A 22,347-nucleotide genomic window follows, 5' to 3' on the forward strand; every position below is an offset into this window, starting at 1 on the left:
CTTGGGCAAGTCACTTAACTTCTCAGTGCCTCAGTTCCCTCATCTGTAAAATGGGGATTAAAAACTGTGAGCCCCACGTGGGACAACCTGATCACCTTGTAACCTCCCCAGGGCTTAGAACCGTGCTTTGTACATAGTAAGTGCTTAACAAATACCATTATTATTATTATGTTACCTACAAAAGATAAATACATTTTTAAAATACCATTTAGTATCAGTCTGACTCACCTGTGTATTGAGATTCATCAATGAAAGTGAATAGCTTGGGTGTCAAAACAGTTTGAAAGGAGTGTAAAAAGTACTCTATAAGTACTGGTGTGTATTGCTCTTAGAAACAAATTGGCTCAATTGTATTTTTTCTTTCCTGGCACGTAAATAAAATCTAAATAATATAATGCTTTATTGTCCATAGTTTTTGTTTTTCACTTTCTTGGTCTTTTCCAGCTCTTGATCAATCCAGATTGGAAGAAGATTCAACGTTTCATATATGAGTTCAAGGATGTTCTTATTTTACCACTATTGATGTATTCCCTAGCATTTATTCCTAATTTTTAAAGGTAAGAAAGACATTGGTTCACTGTCTCTTTCTAAGATCGTTACAAATATGAAAACCCTTGTAGAGAGTGAGCGGTTGAAGATGGAAGCTGGGAAAGGAAGAAGAAAGGGTATAAATGTTTACGTAAGGGGCAAGGGAATGGGTTCTGAAGTGGAGGAACTGGTTTTCATTTATGAAAACTCCTAACAGCCTTTCCAATGCCGTTGCCCTTTAACCTGTAATGTACAGTATCATTTGAACTCTAGATTTGATGCTGCACACATTTATCAAAAATGTGCTGATAAAAGAAGGTAAATTCATAAACTTTGACTATAGAAATGATAAGGCATGACATGTGGTAATGCTTTTGTCTTGAAGTTTTTAGCACTTACACGAATGCTGAATCTTAATAAAGTCAGAAAAATGACAGAATGTTTTTAAGTTAGTATGTTTTGTCTCGTATTTGGGCGTTTCATAACCATTCTAGTTTTTCCTTGAAAACAGCTGCCATGGATGCACTTGTAGAAGACGATATCTGCATTCTGAACCATGAAAAAGCTCAAAAGCGCGATTCAGAGACTCCTATTTCAATATATTCCGGAGATGAGTCGGTAGCTTCCCACTTTGCTCTTGTCACTGCCTACGAAGACATCAAAAAGCGACTAAAGGAGACTGAGAAGGAGAATTCTTTCTTGAAGAAAAGATTAAGAATTTTAGAAGAAAAGGTAATATGCTTTGCTTGACTCTTGTGTAGCGGGGGACGTGGATTGTGTCCAACCTGATTAGCTTGTGTCTACCCCAGCGCTAAGTACAGTGCCTGGCTCATAGTAAGCTCTCAACAAGTACCATTTAAAAGGATTTTTTTTAATGTCAAGTTTTGACTTATGGCCCGGTAAATTAAATTCTCCCCTGCCTTATTGGGGCGTATGGTCTGGGTGGTTGCAGCCAGCTTCTGCCTGCTCTGCTTCTGCATGATGCGTCCTTCCCTCTTTTTTACTCCCTTTGTTCCTCCTACCTTTTAGCTCATTGGAACTCGGTTAGATGAAGAAACAAGTTCTGTGGGACGGGAGCAAGTGAACAAAGCGTATCATGCCTACAGAGAAGTCTGCATTGAACGGGATACTCTGAAAAGCAAATTGGATAAAGCGGTAAATTCATTTGAAAAGAGAAGTGAAATTAACAGAACGCAAATGAGTAGACTTCTCTTAGGATGGTAAAAAAAAAAAGATGTTTTGAGATGCTCTTTTCTCTTCAGAACGACTTATTTTAAAATTCAGTTGTGGAAAGGGAAAATTTGGCTGACGGGTATTTTGTGAGCAATTACGGTTGCAAGTTATTCATTCCTTCGCAAAATAATCCCTTTAGATGTTTTGGGCTATTTTTTGTAATGCCTGACATCAGTACATCATTAAATAATGCTGGTACATGAGAGTCTTATTTACTTTAATGTTAATTTTAGATTTTGGATCTCAGTGATGAAAGCAGGAACCCACCATATAAAATTCTTAATTTTACCATTTGAGAGACAATGGCAACCAACTTTAAACCCCTTATTCCACCCTCATGACTCTTTCACAATTATTCTACCTCCAACCCCTTGTTTCCTCGAACTCCCTTTCCTCAGATTTGCCAGATCACAGCTCTCCCCATTTTCAAAACCCTCTTGAAACTTTACCTCCTCCAAGCCCCACAGCACTTACGTAAATATCCGTAATTCATTTATTCAATGTCTGTCTCCCCCTCTAGAGTGTAAGCTCCTTGTGGGCAGGGAATGTGTCTACCAGTTGTATGGTACTCTCCCAAATGCTCACCAGGACTCTGCACACAGTAAAAGTACGCTTGAGATTTTCCCAGTTTTCCTTCAGCCACCAGTAACACTTTTGTCCATATTGAGATTGTAAGGTTGTTGTGGACAGGGAATGCGTCTGCTTATTGTTATATTATACTCTCCCAAGTGCTTGGTACAGTGCTGTGGGTACAGTGCTTAATATAATTGAATGAGTTAATACTAATAATGGCATTAATTAGTTAATTATTGAGGTATTATTATTTATTAATTAATCTGCATGTTCTAACATTTAAAGACTTTTTATCAATCTATCCCCCTTTCCGTTTTCTTCTTATTACTGTTTGTCAATTGTTTTGTCTCCAGTTCCCCCTTTTCCACTGTAAATCCTTGAGGACAGGGATTATGTTTCGTATCCTTCTTGTCCTCTCCCCACAGTAGAGAGGCTTGCTAAATACTTTGGATTCTCTTATTCTGCTAGACGGTGCCCTGTCTTTTAGATTGTAAGCCCCATGAGACAAGCACAGTGTTTAATTTCCACGTGTTTATTTTCTCCCAGGGCTTAGTAGAGTGCTCTGCATAAAGTAAGCGCTTAATACTTACTATTACTACTACTACTGTCTGATTCCCACATCCACGCTTTTGGCTGTGTGGGCGCAGGGAGAAGAGCTTTTTTGCCCCTGCTCCCCCCCCATTATGGATGGAACAAAACTTGCAGCAGGTCAATTGTATTTACTGAGTGCTCACTGTGTGCAAAGCAATGTACTAAGCGCTTGGAAAGTACAGTTCAGCAGTTCCCTAGGTCACTTTGGAACCCCACTTTGGCACCCAGCCCTATGTTAAAAGGATGTCATGGTCCCTGACCTCTTAAGAACTTACACTGCAGAGTGAGGGGTACATAGAGTAGTCTTTTGTTTTGAAAATGATGGGCAGATTGAAAACTAGGGGCAGTCTTAATTTCACTGTTTCCTTCTATGGATAAACCTATGGCCTGCAGAGTTTTGAGTTTATACGCAAACCTCAGATATCGTGAATTGTGAGGAAGTCATTGCTGGATGAATACTACAGTTCTTCTATTGTACTCTCCTAAGTGCTTAGTACAGTGCTTCGAACCCAGTAGTAGTAGTTGTTATTGTTATTATTATTATTTTTAAACACTAAGTGTCAAGCAATGTTCTAAATGTTGGGGTAGATTCAGGTTAATCAGATTGGACACAGTCATTCATTCATCCATTCAGTCGTATTTATTGAGGGCTTACTGTGTGCAGAGCACTGTACTAAGCGCTTGGAAAGTACAATTCGGCAACAGAGTCAATCCCTACCCAGCAACGGGCTCCTCATGGGGCTCACATTCTAAGCTATACGTGATACTGATTAAATAATTTGACTCTCTGTATTGTTGCGTCCCGATAAAATAAAAATGTACCTCATTTGCTAATATTTTTAGTCAGTAGTAGTTCCAACTCTGGTAAAAGTGAGGGGGCTGCAATGTTCTCTTCCGCCTCCCCCTCCCACGTGTGTGTGTGTGTGTGTATGTATGTATATATGTATGCATACATATATACGTATATATATGTATGTATGTATACATATATACGTATATATATGTATGTATACATATATACGTATATATGTATGTATGCATATATACATATATAATTTGTCTCTAATGCTGAACTGTACTTTCCAAGTGCTTAGTACAGTGCTCTGCACACAGTGAGCGCTCAATAAATACAACTGAATGAATGACTTTTCCTCTGAAATGATTGCCTATTTGTAAAGAGTATTTGGGCCCCAGAATATTTAACATTAAAAAGTTAAAGTGAAACCTCAAGAAGTAAAGAATTAGGAAAATTGAAAATGATTTGGTAACTGTGAACTTAAATTTATTTTCCCAGTAGCGGGCGCCTGATTTAATTCTAAAATATTGTCTTTCTCAAAATCGATTTGCATGAAAAACATAACTTACACTATTCATAGAATGCCATTTGGCCTGCTCTTTTCTAATTAGAACAAGGAGAACTCTGAATCTGTGAAAGCACTGAATGAGCAGTTGCAGTCTCAAGAAGTCGAGCTGCTCCAGCTTCGGACCGAAGTGGAGACCCAACAAGGTATTCTGCTTATTTTATTGTGTGGCAGCTATCTTATAACGTATTAAATTTGGAACTTGGACGTTCCTTTTTACCCACGTTGTGCTGTATAAAGGTCCATGTTCTAAACACCTAGTCCAGTGCTCCGCTCACAGTAGGTGCTTAATGATGATTCGGGGACCAAGACATAGTTGTGCCTGGAAAAAAAATATCACTAGCATCTAACCAGTAGCAATTTTTGAATGGAAAGTTGCAGCCACTTTCCCTTTAGCGCCATTGGCCAAGCTTTCTCAACTGAATATCTCCGAGAGTGTTTGGGATGAATGAAATCAAGCTCTTTTTCTTCTCTGGGACCTAGAATTGTCACTGGGAAGAAAACAGAGAGGCAACATACAGAAAGTTGAAGGCTATTGATAACAAACCAAGATTGGGAGAAAATTGGACATGGGATAGGCCATATTTACTTATGTAATTGCCCCACCCCGTTTTTGATTATTTAATGCACCACATCATTGTGAGCAGTGATAGCTGCTGGAAGAGGAGGAATAGATGGGTAAGAATGGGGGGCCAAGGGGGTGCATGGCGGGGGGGGGGCCCCGGGGAGCAGGTAGTGGTAGTTAATTCATTAAGACTGCTGTGATGAAAGTAGGAGCAGTACAAGGGGATGAGAGGAGTTAATTAATGGAATGTCTTATTGTATGTAGGGCTTGGGAGAGTACAGTAGAAGGAAGATAAATCTCAAGTACAGTATTATCTTACACTTCCCTCCCCTCCTTTCTTTTCTGTTCTTCTCCTGCCCTCCTTATCGTTAGACTTAATTTAGCCCCTCCAATGTTTTGGGTTTGTAAAAAAGTAATTCAGTTATGCAAGCAAATCTGGCAGTACATGAGAACAGTGTCTCCATATGTCCCATTTCTCATTGTCTCATCCAGATGATCTAGGTCTAGAATTGAGTAGTATCTCTCCTTCACATGTTTTCAATGAAAGATCGCTTTTACATAGCCAGCCTCCTACAAGCTGATTCTTTTGTCCCATTTTTCGTAAGTTCTTGAAGACTCTAAACAATTTTTGGTTATATGTTTACAGCCAAATTAAAGACAAGAGCAGGTGGGTCTACTACCTTCTCACCTCTCTTATATGAATAACTACCTCAATAACCCACGTGGCTTTTCCAGTGGAGACTGGGCCTTTAATTACCCTGTCCTCCTTCGGTCAAACACGGTATGCTAAGATAGCCAAGGACCAGGAGAGGTAGAAAGAAGACGTGACAGTCTTTTATTCCTTCATTTATCTGTCCCAAGCATAAGAGTGGGGAATTCCTGGAGGGAAAGAAGAAGCCAACAACAGATGGGTTGTTGTTTTATTTAATACTTTAAGTACTTAATCTCCATTTTAACGTTTTGATTTCTAATAGTTAAAAATTATTTTTAAATGCAGTTGAAAAGGCCCACTGAAATTCTGTTTCTTGTTTTTAAAGTCTTATATCAAAAGAAAGCAGAAACTAAAATGATTAGATGTAAATAACAAGCTCTTTAGCGCAGGTAATTTTTCTATTTTTTCATAATGCTTTCCCCGTAATGCTTTCTAACAGACATAGATTGAATTCCCAGAGAATCTCACATTGGGGAAAACTTGTGTTATAGTATATGCACACCTTGACTGATGGCATGCACCAAGCCATTTCTTCTGACACCGCACCTCGCTGTTTTCAGGCAGAGATGCACTGTGGGAAAAAGGTTTCCTAATTCATCATCAGTGATCTATCAAATGCATAATGAGAACGTGCCACAGAACTGTCTATATTTATGATGCATTTCTAAACCATCATTATTAGCAGGGCAACTCTCAGTGCCTCAGTTCCATTTTTACATTGGAATAATTTTAGAGCAAACTTTCCATAGTAATTTTTACTCTCAAATAAAGACATGTTGCATTTACCCAAGCGTTAAAGAACTGAATTCTCCCAGGGCCACAGCATATTTCTTGGTAGCAAGTTGGGCATTTTTGGAAGATTATAAACACACCCAGACAACTGGTGCATGCAGTAGGACAGGAGACAGCCTTAGTGATCCAAAGAAGTTGATCCATTTTCCACCACGCCTACTTGTATTACCTCCTTGAAAAATGGAATTTAATAAATTACACTGACTAGTCAAAGGTCCATACATAATTGTGAAGCTAGTCCAGTCACAGTAATGAGAAAAATGACCTTAGCTTCTACCTTTACTGTTTCCAAATTCCACGTCTTCAGTTGGGAGGGGGCTCTTAGAGACTGAGTAAACAGGATCCATATTGGGCCCTGATGGGGATTAGATTTGTGCAGTGGTGACTCTGCATCTTCCCCTTTCATCCACAAGTGGCCTTAGGTACAGTGCTCTGCACATAGTACTGAATAAATGGTCAAGAAATACAATAGATTAGGGATTGGGATGACTGGGAGGGAGAAGGCAAGGCAACAGTTGAATATTTGCACTTGTTTCAGGAAAGCATGTGGGCTCGTTGACAGGGCTACCTTATTTTTCAAAGATGGAAGAAAGCTAGGAATCATTTTTGAAGGTATATTTTTGTCAGACAAATATTGTAGCTTTTGTATTGTCAGCTTTAAAAGACAGTATATCCTTTTGTTTGTATATCCCTTGTGTTATTTAATCTCAGGCCTAGGTGCCCTTTTATGCCGCTTTAGAGCTGAAAGAGAACTGCCTAAATTTGATGAGGCAAGTGCAACAGGTTTTTTTTTAAAAAAAAACCTTTGCTTTGTGCACTTTGGTACTTCATTCCCCAAAAAAGGATAAAAAGGAAGTAAAATAATTTTTAATAGAATATTTCATAATCTAAAATAATTAGGAATTCAGGTGAACTTCCTTGCTCACTCTACTCTCATATGCTTTATTTCCAAACTAGTTTTCGTATTAAATTCTTCCCCTTATTCCCCAGCATTCAGAATGCTTTCGGGTATAGTGTCTCCCTTGCTAACTAACATCCCTGTGAAATTAGGAAGGGGGTGGAATTACTCAGATGGAGAAACTGAAACCGAGACGTTAACTGATTTCCCCTACTGACTGACTCCATCCAGTGTTTAGTAGATTGGTTATAACTTTGGGATTCTTGCGATGTACCCTCAAACTCTGGGGAATTTGCCACTTTTTGTAGTGCTACCCATGTGTGGATGGGTATGCTTCCAATCCCATGCTGGCTTTGAAACAAAAGTACCAGCCTTCTTTCTGAACCAGAGCCCTCACTAACATTTAGACGAAAAGTGAGTACTGTGGAGGAGCACACAACCGTACCTTTTCCAGATCCATCCCCATCCGAAAAAGACCGTGAACTACAGGCTCTAGTACAAGGAAATGATGCTTGCTTTTAGGGAAGCCTGCTGTTTCCAATTTCCATAGTTGAGTGGAAACTGCCTTTGACACTGGACCGCCACCTTCTCTTGGAAACAATATTTTTAGGAAACATGGTTTTCTAATCCGTGTCTGGTTGTGCCAACACAGTTTTTTCCCGGATTTCCTCATCTCTGTGGTCACCTCTTCTCCACCTCTTTCACTCTCTCTCCTTCTGCCTTTCACCCCTCCCCTCCTTCCCCAACTGTGGATAATCCTCAAGGATCTATCCTGGGTCCTCTTTTCTTCTCACATTTTATTCACTCCCCTTGGGAAGTTCACTACACCCCACCCCAGTCTCACATTTACTCTTTGCTTCCAGGCTATAACCACCTAGATCCCACCAAGTTCTTAAGCTCAATAAAATCTAAACTGAGCCCATCTTCCATCCAGAATTCATTCATTCATTCAATCGTATTTATTGAGCGTTTACTGTGTGCGGAGCACTGTACTAAGCGCTTGGAAAGCACAATTCGGCAACAGAGAGAGACAATTCCTACCCAACAGTGTGCTCACGGTCTAGAAGGGGGAGACAGACGACAAAACAAAACAAGTAGGCAGGCATCAATAGCATCAAAATAGATAAGTAGAATTATAGATATAAACACATAATACAATAAATAGAATAGTAAATACATACAAATCTTCTCTTCCCCCTAATTTTTCCATCACATTTGACAACACCATCATCTTCCCTGCCTCTGTAGTCTGGAAAGCTGGCATTTATCCTTGAAAGCTCACATTCTTTCAACTCTCACCATGTCTCTGCTAAATCCTGTAGGTGTTGGCTCAACAGCTTCTCCCATTATTCCTTCCTGCCTCTCTGTGTCTCCTTCCAAACAGCCATCAGCCTGGTCTAGGTGATTGCCACATCTTGATTCGAGTATTATATCAGCCTCCTCACTTGTCCAGTCTCTCTCCTCTCCAGTCCATAGTTTATTCACACTGCTGTCAGGATTATTTTCTAAACTGTCACTCTGTACCCATTTCCCCTCTCCTCAAAACGATTTATCCATTCCTGCCCCACACGGAGCAGAAACCCCTTACCATTGGCTTTAAGGCTCTCTGTCAGCTCCCGTCCTCCTGCTCATCCACTCTCTTCTCCCACTACACTTCAGCTTGCTCTCTTCGGGCTTCTCAATAAAACCATCCCATAGCCTTGGTTTTGTCTCTTAGAGCATCCGACCCCTTGTTTACACCCTTCCTCCTGCCTGAAATTGTTTCCCTTTCAAATCTGACAGATCTTGGCTTTCCCATCTCCAAAGCCCAAAACAGTTTCATCCCTTCCAGAAAACCTTATGGCTTTTCCCCCCCAATCACTCCAGGTTGTATCTTTGCAACTTCCACCCCAGCACTTCTGCACCAGCTTCGTATTTATGCACTTGCAACCATCCATAGCGTTTCGTAGCATCCATACACACACACTCCATCTTACATGCTCTCCTAGTTATTTATTTATTCATTTTGAGACAGCAAAATCAGACCCTCCAAACTGCCAGCTCAGCACCTTTGTACCATTTCCACACTCCAGTGTAGCACTTCCACACCTATTCTCCAGTATTCACGCACTCACCCATATACCCATCTTTCCATTCTCTTTTTATTCCTACCTGTAATGATTTTGTCTGTCTTCCTCACAAAACTGTAAGTTATTTGAGGGCAGGATTGTGTATCCTAATTCCATTGTACTCTCCCAAATGCTAAGTACAGTGTAAGTGCTCAAGGAAACTACCATCGCTTAAGGGGTGAACCTAGACTTTTATTGGTTAAGCACGTTTTATAAATTTTAGTGAAATGAACTAGAATTTTCGGATTAAAAGTGCCTTTATGAGAGAGAAAATTAGTTTTGTTGCCTCTCCTTTTTGTAGTGATGAGGAATCTAAATCGACCTCCATCTAACTGGGAGGTGGAAAAGTTGAACAGTGATCTGAAAATCCATGACTTGGAACAAGATGTGGAGCTGATGAGGAAGGAATGCAATAATCTCAAAAAAGAACTTATGAAATCCAAACAGAAGGTACCACAGAACTGGCAGACTCTTAAGATTACAACACATGATTTGCCTCAGTCTGTATAACCTATAGCAATGTAGTAACATAAAATAGATCTGGCTCGTTCCTAGGAAGTGCCCAAGCTTTTATCTTACAATTAATCTTGCTGGAAATTGATGTAATGTGAACTTGCTATGTTGCTACCGCTGACGGAGGTTTCCACGGAGAACAACGGGTGAAATCCTCAGGTTTCAGGACCAAGACTCTGCGATGTAGACTTGATTCCGGTGGTAGTAATTGGCACTTGCTCATTCCCACCAGGACGCAGAGTGGAACAGCAGGTAGGAAGGAAGGGAGCAGCATATTGTGAAGTACACGGGAAGGCTTTTGATTTACAGGATCCATTTACGCCGCAGTGAGCGCAGGATTAGTGCTGATGTTGATTTATTTGTAGCATAACCTGTAAATTGGTCACACTCGGCAATAGTTACAGTAGCCGCACTGACAGTTTCCTTTGACCACCCTTCGGGTGTTCGGCACTTTGTCCAGTCACTCTGCACTCTAGATTTACGTCAACAGATTAATTCATATTTAGCATTTATAAATCTAGAAACTGTTTTCAGTGTCGTAGTGGAATTTCTCGTTTTATAGGGCAGATCCGGGTTGTGCTCTGTTACAATCTGATTTATCAAGCAGTACGACACGAACACAATTTTTTTTTTTTTTGAAGAGAGAGATTTTGCCGGCAGCTCGGTACTCTGCCGCTAGCAGACTTACGGGGCATATTCTTGAAATGATAAGTGCAATTTTTAAAATGACCAATTTCAGACACTTACACTACATTTGAAATTGATTTTACTTAGTATGTCTTGCTGGCCATGTGTCCTTTTGTCCACTAGATGGAGCCAAAGAGATGGGAATGACGGTGCTTTAAGAAATTTATTTATTCATTTCGATTTATTTGTCATTTCTTTGGCCCGCTAACATTTTTTTCATGCCGCAACTATACTGTATCAAACCTATTCAATGTACATATAGATAAGACAGAGGACTATAAAAATTTCATCCAAATTGTGTGAAGAATGTATGTATATATAGAGAGAGTATCAAACATTTGAGTACTCTGGCTTGAAGGAAGATATTTTGGAAATTGGGTATTTTTAGAATTTATGGCAGTTTTTTCCGGGTTTTTTATATGTACATTTTTATGTGAATTTTTTTTTAAAAAAGAAATTGAACCCCTGGATGGAATGTCTGTCCCCGCCCCATCCAGCCCGTGCCCTCGGCAGCAGCCGGAGCAGGGGAGAAAAGAAATTGTTCCTGTTGTCACTGCCGTCGCCAGCTCCCCACAGGTCCTGTGTTTAGGGAAGTGGAAGGAAGTCCGTGGGGAGAGGCAGCAGGAGCAACGAGACCAGTTTCTCTTCTCGTCTACTTGGAGTGCTGTACTGCCACACTCTACTAGTTCTTGCCCTGTTGGAGGCCAGCAAGAATTGGCTCAGTAGTAGAACCAGACACCGATGTGGGTCTTTGTTCCCCCATAGGCACTTGAACCCCTGATTAAAACTCTGACTTACAAGCACCATATTTATTTCGATTGCGCATTTAGCCTATATAACCAGTTTTAGGTTTCAAGACTTTAAAACGTGGACTACTATTTAGTGTTTTTTTTCTAGGCTGGTACAGATTCATAAACTCAATTTATACCATCTAGGGTATCCCAATAATCCCCCTTTTTTAAATAGGAGCTTAGTAAACTTACAGTAGACTCAAAAGAACTTTCTTATGCACGTAGAGTGAAGGAGTGCATCACAGTTGAATCCCTCGTGGTGGCCTAACACAAGCGTGAACTATTGTGCATTGAAGCTGTCTAAAGGTGGGAAGGTTCGATAGGCAGAACCGCCTCCTACCTCCCTGAATCAGCCGCCAATGCACATGCTCACCGGTCTGGGCCGCTGAGAAGTTTTTTTTTGTTTTGGTTTGGTTTTTTATGGTGCTTGTTAAGCACGTACTATGCCCCAGGCACTGTACGAAGTGCTGGGGTGCCTACAAGACCATCAGGTTGGACACAGTCCATGTCACACATGAGGCGCACAGCTTTAATCCCCATTTTACAGCTGACGTAACTGAGGCACAGAGAAGCAAAGTGACTTGCCCAAGGTCACACAGCAGACATGCAGAGGGCCACGGATTAGAACCCAGGTCATCTGACATCTTGGCCGGTGCTCTTTCCGCGAGGCCACGCTGCTTCTCTGAAGTTAATGCCTACATCTGGGGTTGGCTTGGAGTTAAATGGGTCTGGCGTACGAAACACTGTCTGTACGTAGGAATGGCCTCCAGACACCTATCGATCATATTTATCGAGTGCTCACTATGTGCAGAGCACTGCGCTAAGCATTCAGGAGACTGCAGTATTACAGAATTAGCAGATACGTTCCCTCCCCAAAGGGATCTTATAGTCTAGAGGGGGAGACGAGCGTTAATATGAACAAGTAATTTACAATACATAATTTAAAGATATGTCCATAAGTGCTGTGGGGTTGGCCTACCTTTTTCTCTGTCTTTTTGCAGTATTTTTCAGAGCTCATTTTTGGCCAAAACTTTGTTGAGGTTTTTAATTTAAGGAATGTATAATTTGCTGGCAAATGTTACCATGCCCAGTCTGTCCTGTCTATCGAGACTTAAGGCTGGCCGTTTGGGATGCCCAGTAAGCTTCTAATAAAAATCAGAGCTGGATAACGAAAGGCTCTTTAAGACTTGAGGCTTTTTTTAAAAAAAAAAACTACATAATTTTATATAACTCACAAAATTTGCAGGCATATTAGCAACGCTATGAACTAGAAATTCTAACTAACTTTTTATACTTTTTTGTTAAAAGGACCAGTCTCAGGAAATCAGTCTAAATAACAGGGACTTCCAAAGACCCAGCATTCAGAGGTATGAAGTATTCTTGATTTGTTGTTGGTGGTAGTATTTGCATTTTTGGAATTGCTAATGTAAGGGAGCATTGGCTATCATTTAATTTATATTAGAAAAAAGTTCTTGGACATTAATTTGCTGAATGGAGTTTTTGATATGAACAAGATACATTTCTTGTGCTACCCTAGCAGTTGGCCCCATTATGACATTTGATTAAAAAGGCAGTCTTTTCCACTTAGAAACACAGTTTGGGCACTCTGAGATGAGACCAAGGGGTGTCAGGATGCGAGACAGGTACGTGCCGTTTGTTTCAAATACGTTTGTTTTTCCTTTTGTGTTTCATTTAGGTTTTATTAAATCTGACTTGAAGATTTTTGAGGGAGGAGAGGGAAGCGGAGCCAGGGGAGTGAGGAGGAGGAGAATGAGAGGTGATAATGGACTGAACAGTAAATGAAAGTGCAGGCGGGGACGTAAGCAAGAGTAGGTAAAGAGGGAGTCAGGAAGGTTTTGCTAATGATCAGTCCCCAGCTGTCCCTCTTAGGATGATAACTGGCAGGACATTTAAGGGGCCTCAAGATGACCAGCTAATGTTAACGCGCTCTTACTTCCTCGCCACGACTGCCCCAGAGCTAACGATTGCCTAATTGTGCCCTATTTGCTGTTCATCTGGGAACTTCTGTTAGGTTCCATTTCCATACCTAACTTCCAGGATAAGAAAAGGTAAAACGAGGACTTAGTTTTTGTGCAGTGTCGGGTTTCATCCGGGGATGGAGGGTAATCTGTGGATTTGAGCTGCCAGCACAGGATTATTTCTGTATTCTTTATTCATTCACTCATTCAATAGTATTTATTGAGCGCTTACTGTGTGCAGAGCACTGTACTAAGCGCTTGGGAAGTACAAGTTGGCAACATATAGAGGCGGTCCCTACCCAACAACGGGCTCACGGTCTAGAAGGGGGACTGTGAGCCCACTGTTGGGTAGGGACTGTCTCTATATGTTGCCAATTTGTACTTCCCAAGCGCTTAGTACAGTGCTCTGCACATAGTAGGCGCTCAATAAATACGATTGATGATAGAAGGGGGAGACAGAGAACCGAACAAAACATGTGGACAGGTGTCAAGTCATCAGAATAAATAGAAGTAAAGCTAGATGCACATCATTAACAAAATAAATAGAATAGGAAATATATACAACTATAATAGAGTAATAAATCTGTACAAACACCTTACCCACAATCAAGGCTAGCTAGGCTCTTTGGGAGTTCAGGTCATGGATCGTATTTGAACCTGCCGGCTTTAGAAAATGGACTCGTGGGCATCATCATCATCATCAATCGTATTTATGGAGCGCTTTCTATGTGCAGAGCACTGTACTAAGCGCTTGGGAAGTACAAATTGGCAACATATAGAGACAGTCCCTACCCAGCAGTGGGCTCACAGTCTAAAAGACTGTGACCATATCAGTCTAAAAGGCAGTGACCATATCAGCCAAATCTGCTGTACTGTACTCTCCTAAGCACTTTGTACAGTGCTCTGCATACAATACAATACATACAATAAATGCTCAATAGATACCACCGATTGATCCAACAGTGAGAGTGGACACTAAAATGGGTAGCGCCTCTCTGAATTTATAGACCCACGGCACTTTCACACCACTTGTATCCGTTTATCCTCACTTCATCCCACTGAGGCAGGAATTATTGTCCCCATTTTACAGGTGAGGAAACTTAGGCAGAGAGAGGTTAAGTGACTGGCCCGGCATCACACAGCGGGGCAGTGGCAGGGTCAAGTCTCACTCCTTGACCTCTCGGCATTCGTTACCTTGCCTCATGAGTCTGAATTACCTTTGGGATCTCAAGCATCACCTTTGGGGATTGTGACGACAGATGGCTTAGTGTCAGGGGGGCTGCGTTTTGAAGCCAAATAACCGCACTCGTGTTTTGGTGAGCCTGTCATTAAACTATGCCATTTTGATGTATCGGGGTTACATTAAATCTGTACACGGCCTTTTCATAGTAATGTTGGAACCTAAAGGGGTAAGAGTGAAGGATGCCAAAATATAAGGTGTCTTCTAAAGTGAATTTTTCATTTATGTGTATGGCCTCTGTGTCCACAAGAGGGAAGGCTTGTACTTTGTCAGAATACAAGAATTGCATCTTCACATTACAATTTCCACGTCTGTGAAACGTTAGAACAAGCACGAAGATCTGCTGGGTCTACAGATGTATGTTGCACTTAGTGACCTAGTTTTAAGTTCATCTTCACTTTAAAAGCTGACTGCGTGAGAGTCCGTAGGAAAAACAGAAAATGGTAAATTTAGGGAGTACCTTTGAATTCTTTTACTACCCGTTTAGCCGTTCCCCTTGAGACAATATAGATAAGGTTTTGCGTGCCCGACAACTGCTTTTTTTCTAGAGGAGTGACTATAGTCCTCCGCATGAATTAACACATATACCCTGTGCTCTTTTTGACTGCAACGTGAATAACTGTATATAATGAATATGGAATACTCAGAGCTGCACAGAGGAACCCGCAGCTCTCTTCACACTTAAAACAGGTTCTTATGTGAAACATTTATTATAGCAAACAGCCCTGTTGTTTCTCTGGGAGAGTAGAGGGGTTAATTTTGGGCAAGTAATTATTTCACACCTGTCAGAAACCTGCAAAAATCCCTCTCATTTGCAAAGCGGTACCTGGTTAAATACTGCTCAGCTGACTTCAGTCGCTAGATTGTATTGTGGAATGTTATGCTTCTTATTATTGTTTCAGTTGGTTAAAAGGATCGTGTCTAGCTTTTCAATTAATTGAAACATTTTGGTATAGTTCTAAGAAAAATTTCTTCAAAATAGTTTTAGTGCTAATGCAATCTTTTTGACACATAAAACGGCCATTGCTTCGCCGAGTGGTTAGACTACGGGGCTAGGCTTTACAAGGTTCATTGAGAGCCCTGGGAACTTTCTGTTAATACCAAATCATGGTGCACTTGGGTGATTTTAGCTTTCTCCAATTTGAGCCTCAGATTTTCTAACAGGACTTTAGGAAATGGTTCCGTGTTGCTTTAGCCGCACGGATCTGTTTGGATTTAATACGTTGCGGATACCGGGGTACCAAGTACAAAAAGAGTCACCAATAAGCTGAAAGTTTCTCATCATTTCCTAAAAAAAAAATGTTTACAACATTTATAATCTTAAAGTACAAAAGTCTATTATAAACAGAACCATCTTCACATGTTTCTAAACTTCACCTTCAGTCCTTTCCTAGGACAAAAAGCTTGCTCTCCATGTCTTGTGCTGTCATGTCATATTGGTTTGTAGCCAACTGTATGCGACAACCCAGTCAGACATAAAAACAGTATAATGCATCAAACTTAAATGCATTCGGACTAGGTACTCAGTTAAAAATTGGGGCGTCAAGTTCCTAATTTGAATTATGGTGTTGAAACAGAATGATGTGAAGGCAGAAGTATCAAGAACAAAATTCCAGAGGTAACTAGTGAATTGGCTGTGATTCTTACGTTAATACATGTTTTAGTTTGCTCTCTTGCAAATGAGCGGTATTTTCAGAATTGTTTGTCTCATGTCACTAGTCCAGAACTATCCCAATTTTAACGGGATTAGCTAGAATCATTTTTCTTTCTTCCCGGCAGAAGACACATTTGGGATTTTAGACTATATATTCCCAAACTCTTTAGTGCATTCTAAGGGGATTATTGCAGAGGCCTGTCAGTATGGGTAGGTAACTGTAGTGTTCCCGGAAATGACAAGAAACGTTTCATTGTACTGCTGCCAACCAGATTGTTATTTTATTGATATTTACTTCTTTATGTGGGACTAAATGCAAAACCCTAGAAAGAGCCAAAGGCTTATAAATGGATTATTATCAGAACGGGCTGTAGAAATTGGGTGGCCTAGGGGAGACCACTTCCTAACTTTTCAAAACTGTATTTCAGTGATGATATGCAATATGCATACTGGGAGCTGAAGAAAGAAATGTCTAATTTACATCTGGTGACTCAAGTGCAAGCTGAACTACTCAGAAAACTGAAAACCCCAACTGCAATCAAGAAAGGCAAGTCGGTGTTTGCCGGAAACCTCTGATTCCAGCCATACCATTTGAAGAGCAACTTGCTATCATATCTTATTAAAATCTCATCAATTGAAGCTGATAAGCCAGAGAATAGTGTGTTCCCAGCCTACCATTCTCTGCTTTGGCTCAGTGTCATACTGGTCAACTTCACACATAAAGGTGTTGCTGATGTGTTTTTCTTCAGTACTGTATTCTGTTCCCCTTGTGGCTTTTTTCTCAGCCAAGTGTTGCTTATGTGTACAAGGCTGAGGTGTTAAGTTTGCTCGTATTTGACCTTTTACCACAACTACTTCACATTAAAAAAAAAAAGGCACTTAGGCCTTTCATTTTTCAAATGCATGTTTTTTACTCCCGTGGTATAGACTATACCGAATAGCTCACACTTCTCAGTTCTTACATTTCTCTTCTAAAGAAAGCCATTTGCTTCATTTTAATTTTGCATTTTCTGAAGTAGAAAATGGTCAAAGCGTGCGTCTTTGCCCCCTCCAACATGGCTGGCCCTGTGTCTGGAGCAGTAAGTACTGACGGTGCGTTTTTACTGTTGGTTGTAAAAGCAAATGTTGTTTTAAACTATTGAATTCCTTTCCATGCCCTTGTCTTATTCCCTAACTGCCGAGTTGAAGTTTGGAGATCTGGTGTCAGCTGGGAAATTAAAAACTTTTAACTTTTCTTAAAAAAAAAAAACCACGGCGCTTGCGCCGGCTCTCAGACTCTTCATATCGCTCCATGCCGTCCAGTTGTACACTGTACGAAAGGGTGGCAGGAAGGATGTTTAGTTGACCAGCTGGGTTAATCGGGTTATTAAGCAGAACAGAAGACGGAGTTGAGACGTTTGGGTGATGCTGAACTCTCTATCGAGCGTTTTAAGGGGCGTATGCGGGGGCCTGTGGAGTAGCTCGGGCAGCTCACACGTAGGGTTGAATATCTACCTCCTTTAATCGCATCCTTTAAGGAAATAAATTGCTAGCGTTACTGTAATGCAGGACTAGGTTGGTGCATTGCAATCCAAAACCCCCCTCCAGCTGACTCTGCCTCAGGTCAAGCCGGGCTTGTTTTGCACCAATTACCCCACCTGGAAGGCTACCCCAGCTGAATTGCAGCTTCTTAGATCAGGGGTGAGTTCCCTTCAAGCCCGCAGTTGCCACAGAGCCCGTCAAGTGGGTCTGCCGCTGCCGCGACTTGAAGCAAGACTAAACCGAGCCGCCCCCGTTGTCTTTTTTTCCCCCGCTCAGCCCCAGTTCTTTCCTGCAGCTAGAATAGGGGGAAGTGTTCTCGTTCCCCTGGACCTCACTGCATCAAGCGTGCCGGACCAAGGAAAATTTTTATCTTCGAATCTCTTTCGGTTTAGTAGGTTGATGATTTGGGGCTAGGATTTCACATCGCCTTATTTGTAGAGCATTGCGTGAGCTGAGAAAACTCGGCTGTTAATTTAAGAATAGATTTTTAAAAGATTCTCAACTGTGCATTAGCAGTTGGGTGCTAGGAGGGGGAAATTGGGGCTCATTAAGAGGAGGCAAATCAATTGTGCTGTTTCGTCTTACAAACGTGAACATCACCTGTCTCATTACTCATTTCGGTCGGATACTGCCCACCTAAATTAGCACTTGCCAGACACGAAAATACACCTGCACTGAACCGTCTCTAAATTTTTGATGGACTGATATGTTTGTTGCGAAAGGATGATAACCAATCTGCTTTTTGCCGCAAAATCTAAAGAGGCAGGATCTATTCTAACTCCACTTTAGTGACTTACCCATGGGTTGTAAAAATCCAGCTAGTGCCATTAACGGCCTAAATTCAAAAGGCAAACCTAATGAACAAAATGCTTTTATATAGGGTCTCCCTTACTTGACAGTGGTATTAAGTGAGGGTTTGGTTTCAGATCCCTTCTTGCCACCAAAATTATGTACTTTTTCCGTATGTAACAAACTTCACTGCATATGAAACCAAGTGATAAGTATCAATACTGCAGGTCCCACCAGATGAGTGTAGCGTTTTCTAGCAGCCCAGGCTGAAATCAGAAGGCGGGGAGGAGAGGGACAGAGAGAAACCAGCACCATCTTGTCTCGGGACAGATAAAGGAGAAGCCACTGAGAAAGCTCTGCTTTTTGTTACATGAGAATAACAGCTCAGCATATTGGTTGTACCACCACGGGGGAGAAAAAAATCGTATTTCGAGCAGCCTCGTGGCAGATGAAATCTGGGACTCAAAGCTCCAGCTTCTCTAAAATACCATGTGACTGAATTTTGGGTACTCAGAAACAGCTGTATGTCTGAACCCACGCAGAGATAACTTGTCTAAATTCTCTAACTCTACGCATCTTCTTTGTAAATATACACCAAAAAATTATCCTTCAACTATTTTTAGCTCACCGACAGCCTAACCAGTAGAATTCCAAAGCTACACATATGAAAGCCACACAGTAAGCCCTCAATAAATACGACTGAATGAAATCTATGTTCAGCATTGCAATTGAAAAAGATATGAAATCTTGTAACAGGAAGAATTTAAAGGTTCTCCGGATATGCTACAATGATCTCCGTTTCCGGGAAGACGAGACGGCAGCTTCAAGTTCATCTCCAGGTGCTTAGAGGGGAAGCAGATCCTCCTTGTATTATTACGTGCACCATCAACTTAAGGGGATTCTGAGCTAGATTTTATCGTTTTTGAATAGCATTAACATTAAGACTAACAAAACTAAAACATAACCTGTATTCTCTTTTCACCTCTAGCTTGTGCTCCAGTTCAGTGTGTTGAAGACTTGGCAAAGGACTGCACAAAATTGCATCCGACGACTTATACTGCGTCCTACAAAAAACACGCGTACTGTTTCCCAAATGACCCAGCTCTCTGCAACGCCCCAGTCCTCCCGGTGCCCGGAGAAATAAAGATTTTATCGGAAAGGGAAAGTCTCCAGTCTTGGACAGAGAACGAAAGACATTTCCTTGGTGGAGACACAAACTTTCAGGAGCACAATTCCTATGGCAGGAGTTCTTTAGAAGATAATTCCTGGGTATTTCCAAGTCCTCCCAAGTCTAGTGATACGATATTTGGAGAAATCAAATTACCGTCACCCAATCTTCCAGTGAACTGCCTAGACCAGCAAAATCAAAATTGCCTGAAATTCAAGAGTTAAACTATTCAGAAGAGAGTTGTGAGCTTTTGGCGATTAAGTATCTGACCGTCGGATAACCCGAGAAATGGCGGGCCTCAAAATGGATTTGGGTTTAAGGGAGTGCTCACGGTTTGTCTTCCATTCCATTACTACACTAAACATTTGTTCAGCGTTAACTATTATTTCGTAGAGATTTCTGGCCAAAATAACATTGCTAATCCCACGCGTAGTCAGTACTTGAGAAATTTCCATGTTTCTGAACAACTGTACCTTTGAACGTAAGGACCGTTGTAACTTTGGGCGCTTCGGGTAAAGAATGGGATTGGAACCAACTTCTAATTACTAATTTGCTCTTACGGGTATGTAGAATTGCATATTAAATTCATACCATTTAGAACTCCGAAATGCCTGCGGTAGAAATGGATAAATTCTATTTCCTTGAGCGGCTGTAGTACGAACAAGTTTATAGGGATCCAATGTCTTCTTGCTACTCCACCTTAAATATGAAAAGCGAAATTGCTCTGAAGAACACAATGGTGATTACTACTGATTTGTAATGAATCAGCTTTAATTGTTTAAGAGCACCTTAGGATCTTTGTTTCAAAAGCTTCATGAAGCCTTAATTAAAAAACAAGACAGATCCAAATGGCGTGTGGCGACTGATTGGACGGTACACTTGGTTTAAGTGAAAAGTCCAAAAGCATCTTTAATCTGATTAAATGGCGCATGCTCACACGCTTACTGAGCTGGCCTAGCTTAGTTTTCCTAAAAACAAATTTGTTTTTTAGCAGAGCAGTACGCGGAGATTATTTCAAATGGACAGATAAATCTGTATCGTTGCCGACATACTGAGGTCCCCAAATATCCAGCTGTTTCACGGTAAGTACGAGAAGAACAAGTTGGACTTCCTAGCTAGCGACTGAAGAGAATATGGAACTAACAAATTGGGCCATCAGAGGGTAAGTTGTGATGATAGTCATGTAATGTGGGCAGTACCTGACGACGCATCTTCTTCCTGGGGTTGAGATGCGTCCTAAGAAGAGGCCTGTAACCTTGTCAGTATTAGAGATGCAATTTTGTACCTCTTCAACTCACAGAGAGTAGTGAACGGCATACATAAAATGACGCCTTCAGTTCACCAGATATTGCTTGCGTCTTTCTATTATCTTGCTCACGTCTGCTGCCTTGTCTGTGATTAATGGAAATGGTGGCGGATGCTGGAATTTATTCTGACCAATGAGCACGGCGGACTCGGGGGAGTACAATCTCTCGCCAAGTAATAAAACAAAACCAATATGCATAAAACAAATCCAAGTCCCCGGGCTTCAGCTGAGAGAACCAACTACCTGTGTAATAACAAAGCAGAAGAAACTATTTCTCATGTGACTGCATAGACTGTATATTGTATCTTATCTCTAATGTAGCTTACTTTTTCTCCCTTTGGTAACCAAGATTGGTCTTTTTTTCTTTTAAAAAAAAAAAAAAAGCAGCCCAAAGTAATGAACTGTCATATCTGGCACTGGCTTGGTTAGCATTCTGTACAATGCAGAGAAATCCTATTTATGATTAAAATAAATTATTTTTGTGTGTAACAGGATGGGGGTGTGAAACATTGTGCCTCTGCAAGCGCTATACCTCAGTTTTGTCATTTGTTCACACTAGTCCATTGATGCTTGTTTTTTGATATTGGTTCTTACGGCCTTAAAACACTTCCCCATCTCTAGTAATGGGGGTAGGGAGAAAAAAAAAAATTATACTAGCCGAGGCCCAAGATACATGTACATAAAGGAACCTAAATTCTCACTTTGGCTTTCTGTCTACCAGTTAGTTACCTTCCCACCCCTCTCAAGGGACTCAATCGATTGTATTTAGTGGGGGTTACTGTGTGCAGGTGCCGGGCAGCAGCAGCATGGGACAGAGCTGAGAGCAGACACTGAAGTGTGCTGTGCGGAAAAAGTCAATGGTAAAACTACGTCTGTATTTTTACCGACAAAACTCTACTGATACACTACCAGAACGACTGCAGGTGACGTTCTGGGAGAGGTGTGTCCATGGAGCCGCTATGGGTCGGAAACGACTCGACAGTATAAGACCAGGCTGTGTGCAGACCACCGAACTGGCAAAGTACGATAGAAGTGGTGGACACGTTCCCTGCCCACAACAAGCTTACACGTACTGTCTCGCGAAAACCATCCCGGATCTCTCACCCCTCGGCGCTCCATTTCCTCTCTAGGTTTCTATCCTACGTGCACCCTCTCTGCTGCTCGGCAACATGACTTCTTCCTCAGTCAGTGACTCCTATGCCCAAACTCTCCCCAATTTCTACAGACCTTTAACTCCCTTCTGCAGCCCCCAGAATCCTTACCTCCCTGCCAATCTGCCAAACCCCTGATGATCTCACCCCCTACTTAATGGGGAAATTAGAAACCACCAGGTTTGAC

General features: G+C 41.3%; 1 protein-coding gene across 1 annotated transcript; it reads left to right on the top strand.

Moving 5' to 3' along the window:
* Window positions 1–449: 449 nt before the first annotated feature.
* AZI2 (5-azacytidine induced 2) lies at window positions 450–21,503 on the top strand. The gene is made up of 8 exons (XM_038761313.1): window positions 450–557; window positions 1,040–1,260; window positions 1,558–1,683; window positions 4,333–4,432; window positions 9,663–9,811; window positions 12,661–12,719; window positions 16,654–16,772; window positions 19,524–21,503. Exons 2-8 carry the CDS (start codon window positions 1,045–1,047, stop codon window positions 19,925–19,927), a joined length of 1,173 nt encoding a protein of 390 aa, XP_038617241.1. The 5' UTR covers window positions 450–557; window positions 1,040–1,044; the 3' UTR covers window positions 19,928–21,503.
* The last annotated feature ends 844 nt before the right edge of the window (window positions 21,504–22,347 follow it).

The sequence above is a fragment of the Tachyglossus aculeatus genome, chromosome 2 (assembly GCF_015852505.1).
Source record: "Tachyglossus aculeatus isolate mTacAcu1 chromosome 2, mTacAcu1.pri, whole genome shotgun sequence".
Classification (NCBI taxonomy): domain Eukaryota; kingdom Metazoa; phylum Chordata; class Mammalia; order Monotremata; family Tachyglossidae; genus Tachyglossus; species Tachyglossus aculeatus.

What these genes read in the sequence shown, in the direction of transcription:
- AZI2 (XM_038761313.1), top strand. Translation starts at nt 1,045, where the DNA reads ATGGATGCACTTGTAGAAGACGATATCTGCATTCTGAACCATGAAAAA. An exon ending in AAAGCAAATTGGATAAAGCG is followed by an intron (nt 1,684 to 4,332) that starts GTAAATTCATTT and finishes TTTTCTAATTAG; the next exon opens with AACAAGGAGAACTCTGAATC. An exon ending in CAAAGACCCAGCATTCAGAG is followed by an intron (nt 12,720 to 16,653) that starts GTATGAAGTATT and finishes ACTGTATTTCAG; the next exon opens with TGATGATATGCAATATGCAT.